This window comes from Tachysurus vachellii, chromosome 14, assembly GCF_030014155.1.
Source record: "Tachysurus vachellii isolate PV-2020 chromosome 14, HZAU_Pvac_v1, whole genome shotgun sequence".
NCBI lineage: Eukaryota > Metazoa > Chordata > Actinopteri > Siluriformes > Bagridae > Tachysurus > Tachysurus vachellii.
This window is the reverse complement of record NC_083473.1, coordinates 1,946,859-1,963,056: the sequence shown is the minus strand read 5'-3', so window position 1 is coordinate 1,963,056 and position 16,198 is coordinate 1,946,859. Positions and strand designations below refer to the sequence as shown.

The window sequence follows — 16,198 nt, the reverse complement described above, 5'->3', positions numbered from 1 at the left end:
TGGAGTGATGTGCTCAGAGTTTTTGGTTCTGGTCAGAATTCTGGCAGCAGCGTTCTGTATGAGCTGCAGCTGTCTAATGGTTTTTTTGGGGATCCCAGTAAGGAGTCCATTGCAATAATCCACCCTGCTGGTGATGAAAGCATGGACAAGTTTCTCTAAGTCCTGTCTTGAGACAAAACATCTAATCCACATGTCATGGATGTCCAATCAGATTTATGGTTACCTATGTTCACATAGTAACCTCTCCCTTTTAGGTATGATACACACACACACACACACACACACACACATACACCCCCCTCCACACACACACACACACAGACACACACACAGACACACACACAGACACATACACCCCCCTCCACACACACACATACACACACACACAGACACACACACACAGACACACACACAGACACACACACAGACACATACACACACATACACACACACACACATACACCCCTTCCACACACACACAGACACACACACACAGACACACATACACACACACATATACACACACACAGACACACACACAGACACATACACACACATACACACACACACACATATACACACACAGACACACACACACATACACACACATACACCCCTCCACACACACACATACACACACACAGACACACACACATACACACACACACACACATATACACACATACACACACACACACACACATACACCCCCTCCACACACACACATATACACACAGACACACACACACACACACACATACACCCCCTCCACACACACATACACACACACAGACACACACACAATAAAGGCTACTACTACTACACAGACACACACACAGACACATACACACACATACACACTTACACACATACACACACACATACACACACATACACCCCCTCCACAAACACACACACACATACACACACACAGAAACACACATATACACACACACACATATACACACATACACACACACACACACACACACACATACACCCCCTCCACACACACACATACACACACATACACACACATACACACACACACACACATATACACACATACAAACACATACACACACACACACACACACACACACTTCCACTTTGCATTGGCAGCAAAGTGTTTATAACCCTGTGACTTTAACACTTCATGACTGAGAGCTGCTGCTCAGCAACTTCACCCACAGCAACCATGACTCTGATCAGCGTCTTCATCTGCACACTGGTGCTCTGGGCTCAAGGTGACTAACATCAACTCACAGCTTCACACACTTCATTTCACACTAATTCTACAACACAGACTATGTTTCTCTTCAGGATCCAGAGGTCAGGTGACTGTGACTCAGACTCCTTCAGTGCAAATTGCCCTCCCCTTCAGTCACTACTCGCAACCTTGGGGTAACCATGAACAATCAACTTTCTTTTCCTTTCAAGACAATTCGGCCTGGTCTGAAGAATCAAGGATCCTGGCACATCACTTTGACGGCCGAGCACAGATATGCTGATTACCAACAGATGGCTAGCTGGATGTACTGTTGACACATTAAACATAACCTGTGTGTCGCTGGGTTTTTGCAAGAGATTTGAAATACAGAGTCAAAATGATAGAAAATGATGACTGCTTGGTTATTACCAAGTCAGAGAGAGAGAGAGAGAGAGAGAGAGAGATGCAGAGAGAGAGAGAGAGAGAGAGAGAGAGAGAGAGAGAGAGAGAGAGAGAGAGAGAGAGAGAGAGAGAGAGAGAGAGAGAGAGAGAGATGCAGAGAGAGAGAGAGAGAGAGAGACAGAGAGACAGAGTGAGAGAGAGAGACAGAGAGAGAGAGAGAGACAGAGAGACAGAGTGAGAGAGAGAGACAGAGAGAGAGAGAGACAGAGTGAGAGAGAGAGACAGAGAGAGAGAGACAGAGAGAGCACTGAGGTGTAAGTGAGATTTACATTAACAGGACTGAAGAGTTTCATGTCTCTCAGAATAGAACAGAAATTTCACCAGATGTTTAACTTCCTTCAGTCAAACTCACTGAAGCACAAAACACAGCAGTGAATCTACAGATAATCTCAGTTTCACATCACACTGATCATCACTATTAAATCTAACAGACAAAAAAGTCCCAAATTCAGCTTTATTTCAGCAAAAACTACAAGAATATGAACAAAACAGTGAACAGAGTAAAGACAGAAATATTCTCATTGTGTAGAATTTAAACTATTGCAGGTGGATGAGAAGCAGCTCCATGTTAAACTCCATCTTGGACCCATTAGACATCACAGTGACTCTTTCTGAAGGTGACGGGATGATTGATGTTGCTATGGGAGACTTTACAGATAAACTCCTCCCCCTTTTCCCAGAGGTCTTTGCTAAGGGTCAGGGTGCTGCTGCGGCTGTAACCTTCCTTCTTCTCTTCTTCTGAGCTGGTCAGAACCCCGTCCTTCACCTCTGAACCATCTACAGTCCAGCTCACCAGCGCCCCCTGTGGAGAGTATCCAGACAGCAGGCAGAGCAGCGAGGCCGAACCTTCAGACAGCTGCACAGGGGACGGAGGGAGCAGAGACACGGATGGAGGTTTGGGACCAGCTGGAGAAGACACACAATACCAGACAAATGGGTACATTAAATATGAACAACTTTAGACAGTGAGAAAAGGAGTTTCAGTGTAATTAAACTTTAAACACACAATAATCCGGTTTCTAAAGGTCAGTGTGTGTAATCTGTAAATGCTCTGAACTACAACAGAAATAAAGCCAGAAACTCGGCAGCAGCAGAAGTGAGTTCCAGCAGCAGGAGAAGATTTCCTACTTCCTCTTTACATCATAGCGCATCTTAAGACCTTCATACTGGTGTTGACTCTCAGTAAGTGAGTAAGTGAAAGTGACGTGACATTCGGCTAAGTACGGTGACCCATACTCAGAATTTGTTCTCTGCATTTAACCCATCCAAAGTGCACACACACACACACCATGAACACACACCCGGAGCAGTGGGCAGCCATTTATGCTGCGGCCCCCGCGGAGCAGTTTGGGGGGTTCGGTGCCTTGCTCAAGGGAACCTCAGTCGTGGCCGGCCCGAGACTCAAACCCACAACCTTAAAGTTAAGAGTCAGACTCTCTAACCATTAGGCCACGACTATGTAATGACTATGTAATGTACATTACTATGTAATGTAATAGTATTAAAATAAAACACTAAAGAACAAAAGGATGTACACTGTAATCAATCTGATATTGTAACACTAACCAGCACAACAAATATTAACATGAAATATTAATATAATTAATATTAAAATATTAATATGAAACAGTTTAATTTCTGTGTATTTACTGTAACACTGAAATCATTTTTATATCACAGTTTCTCAAAAGTTTCTTAATGTTTAAAGTAACCGATAAAGAATAAACTTTTACTTACTGTTCACAAACAGTTTGGATCCTCCACCAAAAGTCCACCACAGTGATACAGTCTAATTTAGGCGTCGTACAAAAACCTCCGTCACACTGCAGTGCTCACACACACACACACACACACACACACACACACACACACTTCCACTTTGCATTGGCAGCTAAGTGTTTATAACCCTGTGATTTTAACACTTCATTACTGAGAGCTGCTGCTCAGCAACTTCACCCACAGCAACCATGACTCTGATCAGCGTCTTCATCTGCACACTGGTGCTCTGGGCTCAAGGTGAGAGATTAACATCAACTCACAGCTTCACACACTTCATTTCACACTAATTCTACAACACAGACTATGTTTCTCTTCAGGATCCAGAGGTCAGGTGACTGTGACTCAGACTCCTTCAGTGCAAACTGTTGCTCCAGGAAACACAGTCACCATCAACTGCAGAACCAATCTCAAAGTGTATAATGGTAACTATCTCGCCTGGTACCTGCAGAAACCAGGAGAAGCCCCTAAACTTCTGATCAAGCACGTTAATAGTTTACAGTCAGGTATTTCAGCTCGTTTCCAAGGCAGTGGATCTGATACTGACTTCACGCTGACCATCAGTGAAGTCCAGACTGAAGATGCAGGAGATTATTACTGTCAGAGTGACCTTCAGATCAGTGGCATCTCGGTGTTCACACAGTGTTAAAGAGTCGTACAAAAACCTCGGTGAGAGCACATGGAGAAGCGCTGCTGCAGCTGGGAACGTCTGCAGGTGCTGAGAAGGATGTGATACAGCACAATAACAGTGCAATGAAATAAATCTACTGAACCTCATATTAATCAGTCTTTCCTCTAAATATAAGTAGATAGAACGATATTCAGGTTTGACCAATCCTGTGAACAGAAAGTTCAACCAGCTCCATCTGCTCCTGGAGAACATTTAAATCATCATATGTGTCTGTGGGAGACTCTGGGCTTTAATTGTGCAGGATTGCAGTCATGTGGCATAAATACAGAACCTCTTTCTTCACCTCTTGCTGCTTTAACAAAACAGGTTAAAGCAGCAGCAGCTAAAGTTACTCAGCAGATTCGACTGTTTCTAGTAACACACACATGCATGTACACATATATATAATTAATTAATATATTAAATTTAAATAAATTAATATATAATTAATTCTAGATATGTTTGAAAGTATAAAGTAATCCCTAATGATCAAGTCAGATGAGATGGTCAGAAAACAACTTACTGAAATGATATGAGGAAGAAATATTGAGAGGAACCATTGAGCCTCATCTGGGTCACCGGTGAAAGTGAGATCATAAATCATGTTCCTTCTAGAATTGCGAAATGGTCAGAAAGTGCAATTGTGCAACCAGGAGATTTATTCTAATGTTAACATGAAGTGTGTCATGTTGAAGTTGAAATGATGAAATGTTTACTGATGAAGACTTAAGTACTAATCTGTTTGTGGCAATTTTAGACCTAAACCTGCATCACAGAACGCACGTCCTGCAGAATTACAGATCCTCACCACTTCAACCTAAACCTCCACACAGTCCAAAGCCATTTTTATGTTTTCTAAGTGGTTCTATCCACAACAGCCCCATGTATCTCCAGCTGTCCATGTGGATCATTCTCAGCATCAGTGGGCACCAGAAAGTGATGAGACTCCAACCAGTCATAGAGGATCATAATGGATCCGGCAGGTCCAGATAGCAAAAGTGGTCAGAAGTCACAGGTACCAACAAATAGTCTGCACCTTTTCATCGAAGTAGGTGCAGTGATCCTAAAAGACCTCTCAGGTACTGTAGTGCGAGATCATTCAGTGCTTGATAGCTTAGTAATAGTATTTTATAATCAATCTGAAATTTGACTGGGAGTCAATGCATTGTGGATAAGATAGGAGTGGTTGTGGAAACAGGAAGCTAACTACTGGCTGCTCGTGGGCCTAGTACAAGCACTTCTGTTAGAGTCTGACTTAGCTGAAACATATAGCTGTCTCATCAGCATAACAGTGGAAGCTAATAAATACCATTTTAACGAATAATTGCACCAAAGGGTAGCATATTTAAGGAGAAAAGCAGTGGGCCTAAAACAGAACCTTGTGGAACACCGAACATAACCGTCAGTATGATTAGAGACGTCACCATTGAGATCTAGAAACTGATTATGTTGTCAAATAAGACCCGAGCCATGAAAGGGCTGTTCCCTTTAACACTAACAACATGTTCTAGCCCATCAAGTACAATAGCATGGTCAATGTCATAAATGTCAACAGCAGAGAAGCATATAGTGATTTTCTGAAGTGAACCTGGAAAACCTCGGCACATTTTTCTACTGAATTGGGAAAATTAGTGTGGTCTGTATATTAACAGACTCAAAGATAATCCTGCTATTAACATGAGATGATGACTGCAGAGGTGAAATTCATGTACTTCAAAGGTTACTTCATCGCCTCCTATCTGTGGATGTGTGGTACCTACAAATACTCCTCTCTCCTGCAAGACTCTTAACATCACATGGGTCAGATCACGAGCCACGACAACAAATCCGAGCCACTTCCTGTCTAGGCTCGGGTCTTATCAGGCTGCTGGAGTCAGACGAACTCCTCTGCATACACACGTCCACTTAAAGGGCCAGGATGAGCTTTTACACGCCGTACTTTAAGATCATTATGAGATCGCAACTCTGATAGTTAACACAAGTCTCAGTTTATCACGTTGTACAATATTTTGTTCTGTTCAACTCTATTTTATTATAGATTTATTTCCTTTATTGTATTTATTGCTTACTTATTTCTGATCAAATGCATCTAGTGATGGTTAATATTATGAACAGCAGTGTAAGAAATTACAGATTTTACGCAACCAGATTCCACTCCAACATGCATATCGGAAAAAGCTCATACTTAAAAAGGCTTAAGTATTATAAGGTAGTATGTTTAGAACTGTGGGGGCACGGTGGCTTAGTGGTTAGCACGTTCGCCTCACACCTCGGGGTTGGGGGTTCGATTCCCGCCTCCGCCTGGTGTGTGTGGAGTTTACATGTTCTCCCCGTGCCTCGGGGGTTTCCTCCAGGTACTCCGGTTTCCTCCCCTGGTCCAAAGACATGCATGGTAGGTTGATTGGCATCTCTGGAAAATTGTCCGTAGTGTGTGAATGAGAGTGTGTGTGTGTGCCCTGTTATGGGTTGGCACTCCGTCCAGGGTGTATCCTGCCTCGATGCCCGATGACGCCTGAGATAGGCACAGGCTCCCCGTGACCCGAGGTAGTTCGGGTAAGCGTTAGAAAATGAATGAATGTTTAGAACTCTTAACGAATAAATTGATTAATTCGTTAGTAATCGTTGAGCAGGATTTGTCCTGTGTTCTTCTTGACACAGATGAATCTATTTTGTCACTGCTATGCTGGAAAAAATTTATGGTTCTTCGTTAAGATCTTCACCTTCATCATCTTATTTTCTTACATTTTTATTTCTTACAGCAGCTATGCTAATTCCTCTCCACTCGCTTCTCTTTTTCTACCGGGGCATCTAGAGATCGTACCAGCTCCAGTTCTGTTATACTTCATGAAGATTCTGGACTTCTTGAACACTTTGAAGAGAACAAACCTCTGATACACAAAATAACATTCTACATGTGCTCTATCTCCATCACTGAGTCTTCTGTTGGTGTTGAATCTATAATGAACTCAGACCAGTTAATTTATGAGATCCTCAGGAGCTCCTGGTTACACAACTCTGACTGAACGTATATGACTGTAGAAAGGTCATTATTTATAATCTTACACTCTCAGTATTTATAATAATATATAATCAGACTCTCTGGTGTCACCCAGATGAGGATGAGGTTCAATTTTAAGTTTGGTTCCATTTAAGTTTGCTTACCATCTAAAGGAGTTTTTCCCTTGATATTTTTCACAGACTTGCTCATTAGGAAATACAAATAAACTCACATAAAAACATTATGTTCTGTAAATCTGTTGTCTGTTATTAAAAGTGCTATAGAAATAAAATGCACATTCATTTAATCCTTGACATGACACAAATGTAACAGCCTTGAGTTTCAGCCTGACTCTGTTCCTCGCTGCTCATACCAAATCACACCGACACAAACAGGTCGTCTACGTTCACTTTATATAGCATTAAAAAAAAATGACATGGAAGGAATGACTCAGAGACATTTGTGACAAAATATAACTACAGTCATACAAATAAAACTAAACAAATTTGAAACAAAGACAACACACTTCCTGTAGTAATGTGCCGATCATAAAGTCGAAGATTTCTTTTGCGACGTCTTAAAAAGCACGATATTGTTATTGCGGATGTTTCGTCAGCTAGCCTAAAGTCGCTAAAGTAGTGTGTTTGTATACAGTATTGCGATAGTTTCTTCACGACAGCATGATCATTTCTCAGCACTAACAGAACAACAGGGTGCCGATATTTATGTCCAAAATAGCTATATAGTAACGCATGTTGAATATAGTTCTAAAGTTGAGAATTGTATCTCGGCACACGAGTCAAAACGTAAACTAATCAGTAACTTTTACAAACAGAGGAAGTGACAGAGACGTATAATTGGATTTAAAAAAAAAAATCGCTTCCAAAAAGTGGAAGAAAACTGTAAAGAATAATGACAGACTTTCTCAAGCCAAAGTGCTGATGTAGGGTTTGTAGTTAAAACCTGATGCTACATCACCACTTTGTGCTCGTTCAGTCTTACTGCAGCTGTTGGCTCAAATACGCCACAAAACCTCTCAGTGGTGCAGGTGATAAACATCTGCATCAGAGAGCCAGATGACTCGATCTACTCAAAGACCTGAAGCTTGGGGGGGGTGGGGGGCTAATTAACAGTGTGTAGCATCTTCTCTGAGTTACAGATGTTAGCTGCTGCACCATCTAGTGTCGTATGAACGTATGTTTACATGCACAAGCTTCCCAGATTACACGGATTATTTAATCGGGTTTATTGTAAAGAAAGTGAGTGCGGTTCAGAATCCTAAGACCTGCTGCACTACACACATTACAGTGAGGTTAGGACTGATGTCTCATGTTGGATTAATCACTGAGTTAAGTTTGAGTTTAAATTGCAGGACCACCAAAAGCTGTGGGGTCTGTGGGGGTCTTTGAGAACGGACCGTAAGCTGCTCTGGATGAGAGCGTGTTCCAAAACGTCATGAATGGAGCAAACGTTACTATACAGCCATCAGTTTAATGTCTAGGCATTTTTTGGTCCATTAAAATCAAGGGCAACAATCTGCCCAGTAACTCAGCAAAACAGCTCATTTATCATTTACAAGGTAAAAAAATAATAAAAGGAAACAGAAATAAATCTTACAAAAATAATAACAACCACCTGCTTTTGGAAAGCTGAGGAAAATCAAAGCAAATAAAAAAAGTGTGCACTTTGGCCCCTAACGAGGGCACTAATATTGACATCTACGTTGAAATCGAGCCAGAAAAACCTTCCACATTATAGAAAGCAACACAGAACGTCGCTGCGTCAAGAAAAATGATTTCTTCCCATTTAAATTCTGCATTATTTGAATATGAATCAAGCAATGTGATTGTACGTGTGTGTGTGTGTGTGTGTGTGTGTGTGTCAGCTGACAGTAAATCGTCCCCGTGTTTAGGAGAACGACATGTCCAGTGCAGGGACAGGGCTCGGACTGTGGATCTTTTAGTGCACTTCTCTCACAAAGGCCTCCAATTCATTCTCTCTCTCTCTCTCATTTACATTTACACATTGTTTTCTGTTTCTTCTCCTGAGTCTGGAAGGAATTCAGTCTCTCTGTGTCTCACTCGTACTCGGCGATGATCACCATCATCCCCACACCGAACAGCATGGCGACGACCTCCATCACCGACTGACCCACGCTCGATCGGCCACTCAGCAGCTCCGGTAGCACCGTCACCGTGGCGATGTAAACAAAGCCGCCGGCGGTGAAGGGGAGGATCCAGGCGGTGGCGGCCTCGCCCACTCCCTCAGCCAATAGGGAGCAGGCGGTGCCGGCTAACGCGCCGATGGCAGTGAGGAGTTGGAGACACATAGCCTTAAAAAAAAAAAAAAAAAAAAGTACAGAAACCTATTTTATTATTTATTACAATATAAAACTTCTGATCTGAATTGAAATCTTTTGATCTGACGCCATCGTTAACCGAACAAGACACCGGAGCGACGCACCTTCCTCTTGGTGCATCCTGATTGGACGAGGATGGCAAAGTCTCCGATCTCGTGTGGCACCTCGTGCAGGAGGATGGTGATGGTGGTTACCACGCCGACAGTAGGACCGACCAGGAAAGAGGCGCCGATGGCCAGACCGTCGGTGAAGTTGTGAGTGAAATCAGCAGCCAGGTTCAGATAACCGGATACTTTAATATCTACAGAGAGATCATGCATCGATATAAACCTTCACTGCTGCCAGGGCTGCTGTCACAGAGCATTAATCAACACCTTCTGACCAATCAGAGGCCAGAACTCAGCGAGTCACACAGCGTCTCTTACCCGAACTCTCCTCTTTTGCTTTCTTCACCTTCTTGTCCTTTTTCTCGTCTTTCTTTTTGGCTCCTTCCTTCTCTCCCTCCCCGTCACTGTCCTTGCATTTCGGAACAGCTGTGAACATATAAAACTTCACAATCACACACGTTACTGAAAAGTCTGTAGTTCTGAATGTAAATGCTGTTCCGGGTGTAAATCTTACCGTGTGAGTGCGAGTGTGAGTGCGAGTGTCCTCCCTTCAGCAGGCGCACAAACTTCTCCACCACCAGGAACGCCATGATGCCTCCGAGAACCCAGAGACCCACAGACATCATGTGATCATGTGCCGCACCTGAACACACACACACACACACACACACACACACACACACACACACACACACACACTTAGAAAGGATCTCTTCCATCAGTGTGTCTCTCCCTGACATCTGAGTGAGCGGCGTACCATGAGAATGACCATGTGACTCCTCTGCTGCGTCTGAGTGGTCCTCGTTTCCGTGGTGAGAGTGAGGCACTGAATCAGAATAGAAGACATCACATCATTTTATTCAGCTTCTGATATAGTAAATAAGAACAATTTACGACTTTATAGAGACTTTATTTTCACCCAAAATATCTTTTTGTAGCCCTTATGTGGAATTAGTTTGATCTGCTCATTGATCTGTACAGCAGCAGCTCCTCTAACAAACTCTTAAACTAAAGATCACAACAATTAGTTTGTATTTCATTTTAAACTGCAGATTAATTGGGTGATGCTGGTTTGATGTAACTGATGAGTACTGACCCAGAGCATGAGGTATGAGGTGCAGGAAGGCGTCACCCAGCAGCCCCCCTGAGGCAAAGCTCAGCAGAATCTTCAGCAGGTTCTGGTGCTGATCCGAGTTCGACTGCACCGGGATGAGGAAGAGGATGAGGAAGGGTGCTGCGCTGATCAGCAACGTCGCTCCCACCGCCTACAAAATAACAGCCAGTAACGGACACAATATGATGTTCATATTCCCTCTATGGATTATTCATGTACATAATAAATGTGTTCTAGTATAAAATATTATTAACTACATATTAAAAAAAAAATATTAAAAAATATATAAAATATTAACTACATGTCAGTTAGAGGTAAAGATGATTAACTTTAAACCATTTCTGCTTCATAGTGCACACAGTGGTATTAAACCTGCACTCTGCTGACCTCTGGTGTCTGATCTTACTCACATGTGACTACTCTGGATTGTGATTGGTCAGAAACTGATGATTACTCGAATACGTTACTGTTTCTATAGTAACAGCTCATACACATGGTGACAGCTCATAAACATAGATTTGGTGACATTTTCATTTTTGGAAGGAGTCTCCAGTGTCGGTGAAATTTAATATGTGAACACTGATAGCTGGTGTCATTTTTACCTGCATCCACAACTCCACTGAGTCCCGACCCTCTCCCGGCAACCCACGCTTCAGGCGCTCTTTGGTATGACCGTGGGCGTGTCCGTGATCGTGGGCATGTCCATGGTGGTGTCCATGGTCGTGGGCATGTCCATGGTCATGTCCATGATCGTGGGCGTGGCCATGTCCGTGATCATGAGCGTGGGCGTGTCCGTGATCGTGGTCATGTCCGTGATCGTGCTCGTGGTCATGTCCGTGATCATGGGCGTGGTCATGTCCGTGATCGTGGGCGTGGTCATGTCCGTGATCGTGGGCGTGGTCATGTCCGTGATCGTGCTCGTGGTCATGTCCGTGATCGTGCTCGTGGTCATGTCCGTGATCGTGCTCGTGGTCATGTCCGTGATCGTGCTCGTGGTCATGTCCGTGATCGTGAACATGGTGAAGCTCCTCCTCCTCAGAGGGCAGATTTGCTTGTGCACTCCATTTGCTTGCACCATGAAACATCTTCACGTCACCGTGGTCATGGCCATGATCATGTCCGTGGTGATGGTGTCCGTGGTGATGTCCATGGTGATGTCCGTGGTCATGCCCATGATGATGTCCGTGATGATGTCCGTGGTCACATGACAGCACTACTAAACCAAACACCAGCAGCAGCACAGACACATACAGGGCCCTCATCTCACCTGGAGGGAAATAAAAACACACTATTTACTTTACACCTCTAATCAGGATGTGCACGTACACATAGTGTGACTAGCACTGAGCTAACAGAGACTGTAAATACTGCTGTGTTTAAGTAAGCGAGGTGTGGAACTAGAAACCAGCAACAAAGATGGAGCAAAAGATCTCCATTATACTGCAAGGGAGGTGAAGTCACGCACTAAATATGTATAAATCAACATATAAATCAAATAATTATATCAAAATCGACAGTGTATAGTGGACGGTGTATAGTGGACAGTGTATAGTGGACAGTGTATAGTGGACAGTGTATAGTGGACAGTGTATAGTGTATAGTGGACGGTGTATAGTGGACGGTGTATAGTGTATAGTGGACAGTGTATAGTGGACAGTGTATAGTGGACAGTGTATAGTGGACAGTGTATAGTGGACAGTGTATAGTGGACAGTGTATAGAGGACAGTGGACAGTGTATAGAGGACAGTGGACAGTGTATAGAGGACAGTGGACAGTGTATAGAGGACAGTGGACGGTGTATAGTGGACGGTGCATAGTGGACAGTGCATAGTGGACGGTGGACAGTGCATAGTGGACGGTGGACAGTGCATAGTGGACGGTGGACAGTGCATAGTGGACGGTGGATAATGGACAGTGTATAGTGGACGGTGGACGGTGTATAGTGGACGGTGGACAGTGTATAGTGGACGGTGGACAGTGTATAGTGGACAGTGGACAGTGTATAGTGGACGGTGGACAGTGTATAGTGGACAGTGTATAGTGGACGGTGGACAGTGGACGGTGGACGGCGGACGGTGGACAGCGGACGGTGGACAGCGGACGGTGGACAGTGTATAGCGGACGGTGGACAGTGTATAGCGGACGGTGGACAGTGTATAGCGGACGGTGGACAGTGTATAGCGGACGGTGGACAGTGTATAGCGGACGGTGGACAGTGTATAGCGGACGGTGGACAGTGTACACTTAGGGCACTTGTATGAAGTACATATCCATTTATATAGTAGTGGTGTATAGCGTATAGTGTGTTAGGACACTTGTATGAAGTACATACCCATTTATATAGTGTGTATAGTGTGTAGTGTGTTAGGGCACTTGTATGAAGTACATACCCATTTATATAGTGTGTATAGTGTGTAGTGTGTTAGGGCACTTGTATGAAGTACATACCCATTTATATAGTGTGTAGTGTGTTAGGGCACTTGTATGAAGTACATACCCATTTATATAGTGTGTATAGTGTGTAGTGTGTAGTGTGTTAGGGCACTTGTATGAAGTACATACCCATTTATATAGTGTGTGTAGTGTGTAGTGTGTTAGGGCACTTGTATGAAGTACATACCTATTTATATAGTGTGTATAGTGTGTAGTGTGTTAGGGCACTTGTATGAAGTACATACCCATTTATATAGTGTGTGTAGTGTGTTAGGGCACTTGTATGAAGTACATACCCATTTATATAGTGTGTGTAGTGTGTAGTGTGTTAGGGCACTTGTATGAAGTACATACCCATTTATATAGTGTGTATAGTGTGTTAGGGCACTTGTATGAAGTACATACCCATTTATATAGTGTGTATAGTGTGTAGTGTGTTAGGGCACTTGTATGAAGTACATACCCATTTATATAGTGTGTATAGTGTGTAGTGTGTAGTGTGTTAGGGCACTTGTATGAAGTACATACCCATTTATATAGTGTGTATAGTGTGTAGTGTGTTAGGGCACTTGTATGAAGTACATACCCATTTATATAGTGTGTATAGTGTGTAGTGTGTAGTGTGTTAGGGCACTTGTATGAAGTACATACCCATTTATATAGTGTGTATAGTGTGTAGTGTGTTAGGGCACTTGTATGAAGTACATACCCATTTATATAGTGTGTATAGTGTGTAGTGTGTAGTGTGTTAGGGCACTTGTATGAAGTACATACCCATTTATATAGTGTGTGTAGTGTGTTAGGGCACTTGTATGAAGTACATACCCATTTATATAGTGTGTATAGTGTGTAGTGTGTTAGGGCACTTGTATAAAGTACATAGCAATTTATATAGTGTGTATAGTGTGTAGTGTGTTAGGGCACTTGTATAAAGTACATACCCATTTATATAGTGTGTATAGTGTGTAGTGTGTTAGGGCACTTGTATGAAGTACATACCCATTTATATAGTGTGTATAGTGTGTAGTGTGTTAGGGCACTTGTATAAAGTACATACCCATTTATATAGTGTGTAGTGTGTTAGGGCACTTGTATGAAGTACATACCCATTTATATAGTGTGTGTAGTGTGTTAGGGCACTTGTATAAAGTACATACCCATTTATATAGTGTGTATAGTGTGTTAGGGCACTTGTATAAAGTACATACCCATTTATATAGTGTGTAGTGTGTTAGGGCACTTGTATGAAGTACATACCCATTTATATAGTGTGTATAGTGTGTAGTGTGTTAGGGCACTTGTATGAAGTACATACCCATTTATATAGTGTGTATAGTGTGTAGTGTGTTAGGGCACTTGTATAAAGTACATACCCATTTATATAGTGTGTATAGTGTGTAGTGTGTTAGGGCACTTGTATAAAGTACATACCCATTTATATAGTGTGTGTAGTGTGTAGTGTGTTAGGGCACTTGTATGAAGTACATACCCATTTATATAGTGTGTATAGTGTGTAGTGTGTTAGGGCACTTGTATGAAGTACATACCCATTTATATAGTGTGTATAGTGTGTAGTGTGTTAGGGCACTTGTATGAAGTACATACCCATTTATATAGTGTGTAGTGTGTTAGGGCACTTGTATGAAGTACATACCCATTTATATAGTGTGTAGTGTGTTAGGGCACTTGTATGAAGTACATACCCATTTATATAGTGTGTAGTGTGTTAGGGCACTTGTATGAAGTACATACCCATTTATATAGTGTGTAGTGTGTTAGGGCACTTGTATGAAGTACATACCCATTTAGGATACAGCCTGTTAAAGCACTTCAACATATATTTATATTGTTGCTTTATTCACTCTTTACTCTAACACGTACTGTACTTTAAAAGGAAATCAGATTTTTACAGAACACACGTATTAATAACGATAATAAATACATTAGTTTAGTTATAAACCGATGTATAAACAGTGCAGAAGAGTAAACAGTTAGCACGTTAGCTAGCTGTAGCTACAACAGGGGAAAGGATTATTATTATTATTGTTATTGTTCTTCTTGCTGTGTAATACAACATAACATACAACATAACACACTCACCGCCTGAGAAGCGTGCACGTCCCCTGCAAATCTATACTTCTGTACGGATCTAATCTGACCTCTTATTTACTGAGAGGCTGCAGATGATCAGATTCTCGTCCGGTTCTAACCGACGTGGCGTTTAGTCCAACTCAAATCTCGCGAGACGTCAGAACACGTGACTCCAGTGAGCCCCAACATGGTGGCACTGTTTAACACCCGATTCATGTGTCTGCTTTATTTATGTAGGAAATAGCAGTTAAATCTGTGTCTCTGTGAACCACACATATTAGAATAAACATAAAGTTCACTCTATTATGTGTAAAGATTTAAACATGATCTAAATCTGAGTTAACATACATTTTAACCTGAATTTGTCTTCAGTACCTTTTACTAATGATTCCTACATTGAATTTCCAGCATAGGGAAAACAGACAGAAAATTCTATTTGGAATTTCTATTAGAAAAAGTCCTCAAAAATGCTTGAGGTTCCCAACCCTGGTCCTGAACATTTTAGTGCTCCTAACACACCTGATTCATCTGATCTACAACTGAACAGCTGTCCTGACCAGACAGGGTGTATAGATAGTGTATAGTGGACGGTGTATAATGGATGGTGTATAGTGGATGGTGTATAGTGGACGGTGTATAGTGGACGGTGTATAGTGGATGGTGTATAGTGGACGGTGTATAGTGGATGGTGTATAGTGGACGGTGTATAGTGCATAGTTTACCGTGTATAGTGTATAGTGGATGGTGTATAGTGGATTGTGTATAGTGTATAGTGGACAGTGTATAGGGTATAGTGGATGGTGTATAGTGGACGGTGTATAGTGTATAGTGGATCTTGTATAGTGGACAGTCTATAGTGGATGGTGTATAGTGGATCGTGTATAGTGGATCTTGTATAGGAGACAGTGCATAGTGTATAGTTTACTGTGTATAGTGTATAGTGGATGGTGTATAGTGTATAGTGGACAGTGTATAGT

At 42.3% G+C, this 16,198-nt stretch overlaps 1 protein-coding gene and 2 gene segments (V, D, J or C); 1 reads left to right on the top strand and 2 right to left on the bottom strand.

Moving 5' to 3' along the window:
* Positions 1 to 2,112: 2,112 nt before the first annotated feature.
* On the bottom strand, positions 2,113 to 3,557 carry LOC132857325 (immunoglobulin kappa constant-like). The segment is given in 3 exon segments: positions 2,113 to 2,578; positions 3,410 to 3,461; positions 3,543 to 3,557. Coding segments are annotated over 3 exon segments (384 nt in total).
* A 37-nt stretch (positions 3,558 to 3,594) lies between these two features.
* LOC132857274 (probable non-functional immunoglobulin kappa variable 6D-41) lies at positions 3,595 to 4,116 on the top strand. The segment is given in 2 exon segments: positions 3,595 to 3,688; positions 3,769 to 4,116. Coding segments are annotated over 2 exon segments (378 nt in total).
* Positions 4,117 to 7,511: 3,395 nt separating this feature from the next.
* On the bottom strand, positions 7,512 to 15,375 carry slc39a7 (solute carrier family 39 member 7). The gene is made up of 8 exons (XM_060887250.1): positions 15,231 to 15,375; positions 11,299 to 11,963; positions 10,679 to 10,847; positions 10,340 to 10,408; positions 10,097 to 10,225; positions 9,901 to 10,008; positions 9,580 to 9,776; positions 7,512 to 9,448 (listed from the first exon to the last, which is right to left on the bottom strand). The coding sequence occupies exons 2-8, from the start codon at positions 11,956 to 11,958 to the stop codon at positions 9,194 to 9,196; spliced, it is 1,587 nt and encodes a 528-aa protein (XP_060743233.1). The 5' UTR covers positions 11,959 to 11,963; positions 15,231 to 15,375; the 3' UTR covers positions 7,512 to 9,193.
* Between the last annotated feature and the right edge of the window lie 823 nt (positions 15,376 to 16,198).

What these genes read in the sequence shown, in the direction of transcription:
- slc39a7 (XM_060887250.1), bottom strand. Translation starts at nt 11,958, where the DNA reads ATGAGGGCCCTGTATGTGTCTGTGCTGCTGCTGGTGTTTGGTTTAGTA. An exon ending in CCTCATACCTCATGCTCTGG is followed by an intron (nt 10,409 to 10,678) that starts GTCAGTACTCAT and finishes ATTCTGATTCAG; the next exon opens with TGCCTCACTCTCACCACGGA. An exon ending in CTCACACTCGCACTCACACG is followed by an intron (nt 10,009 to 10,096) that starts GTAAGATTTACA and finishes ATATGTTCACAG; the next exon opens with CTGTTCCGAAATGCAAGGAC.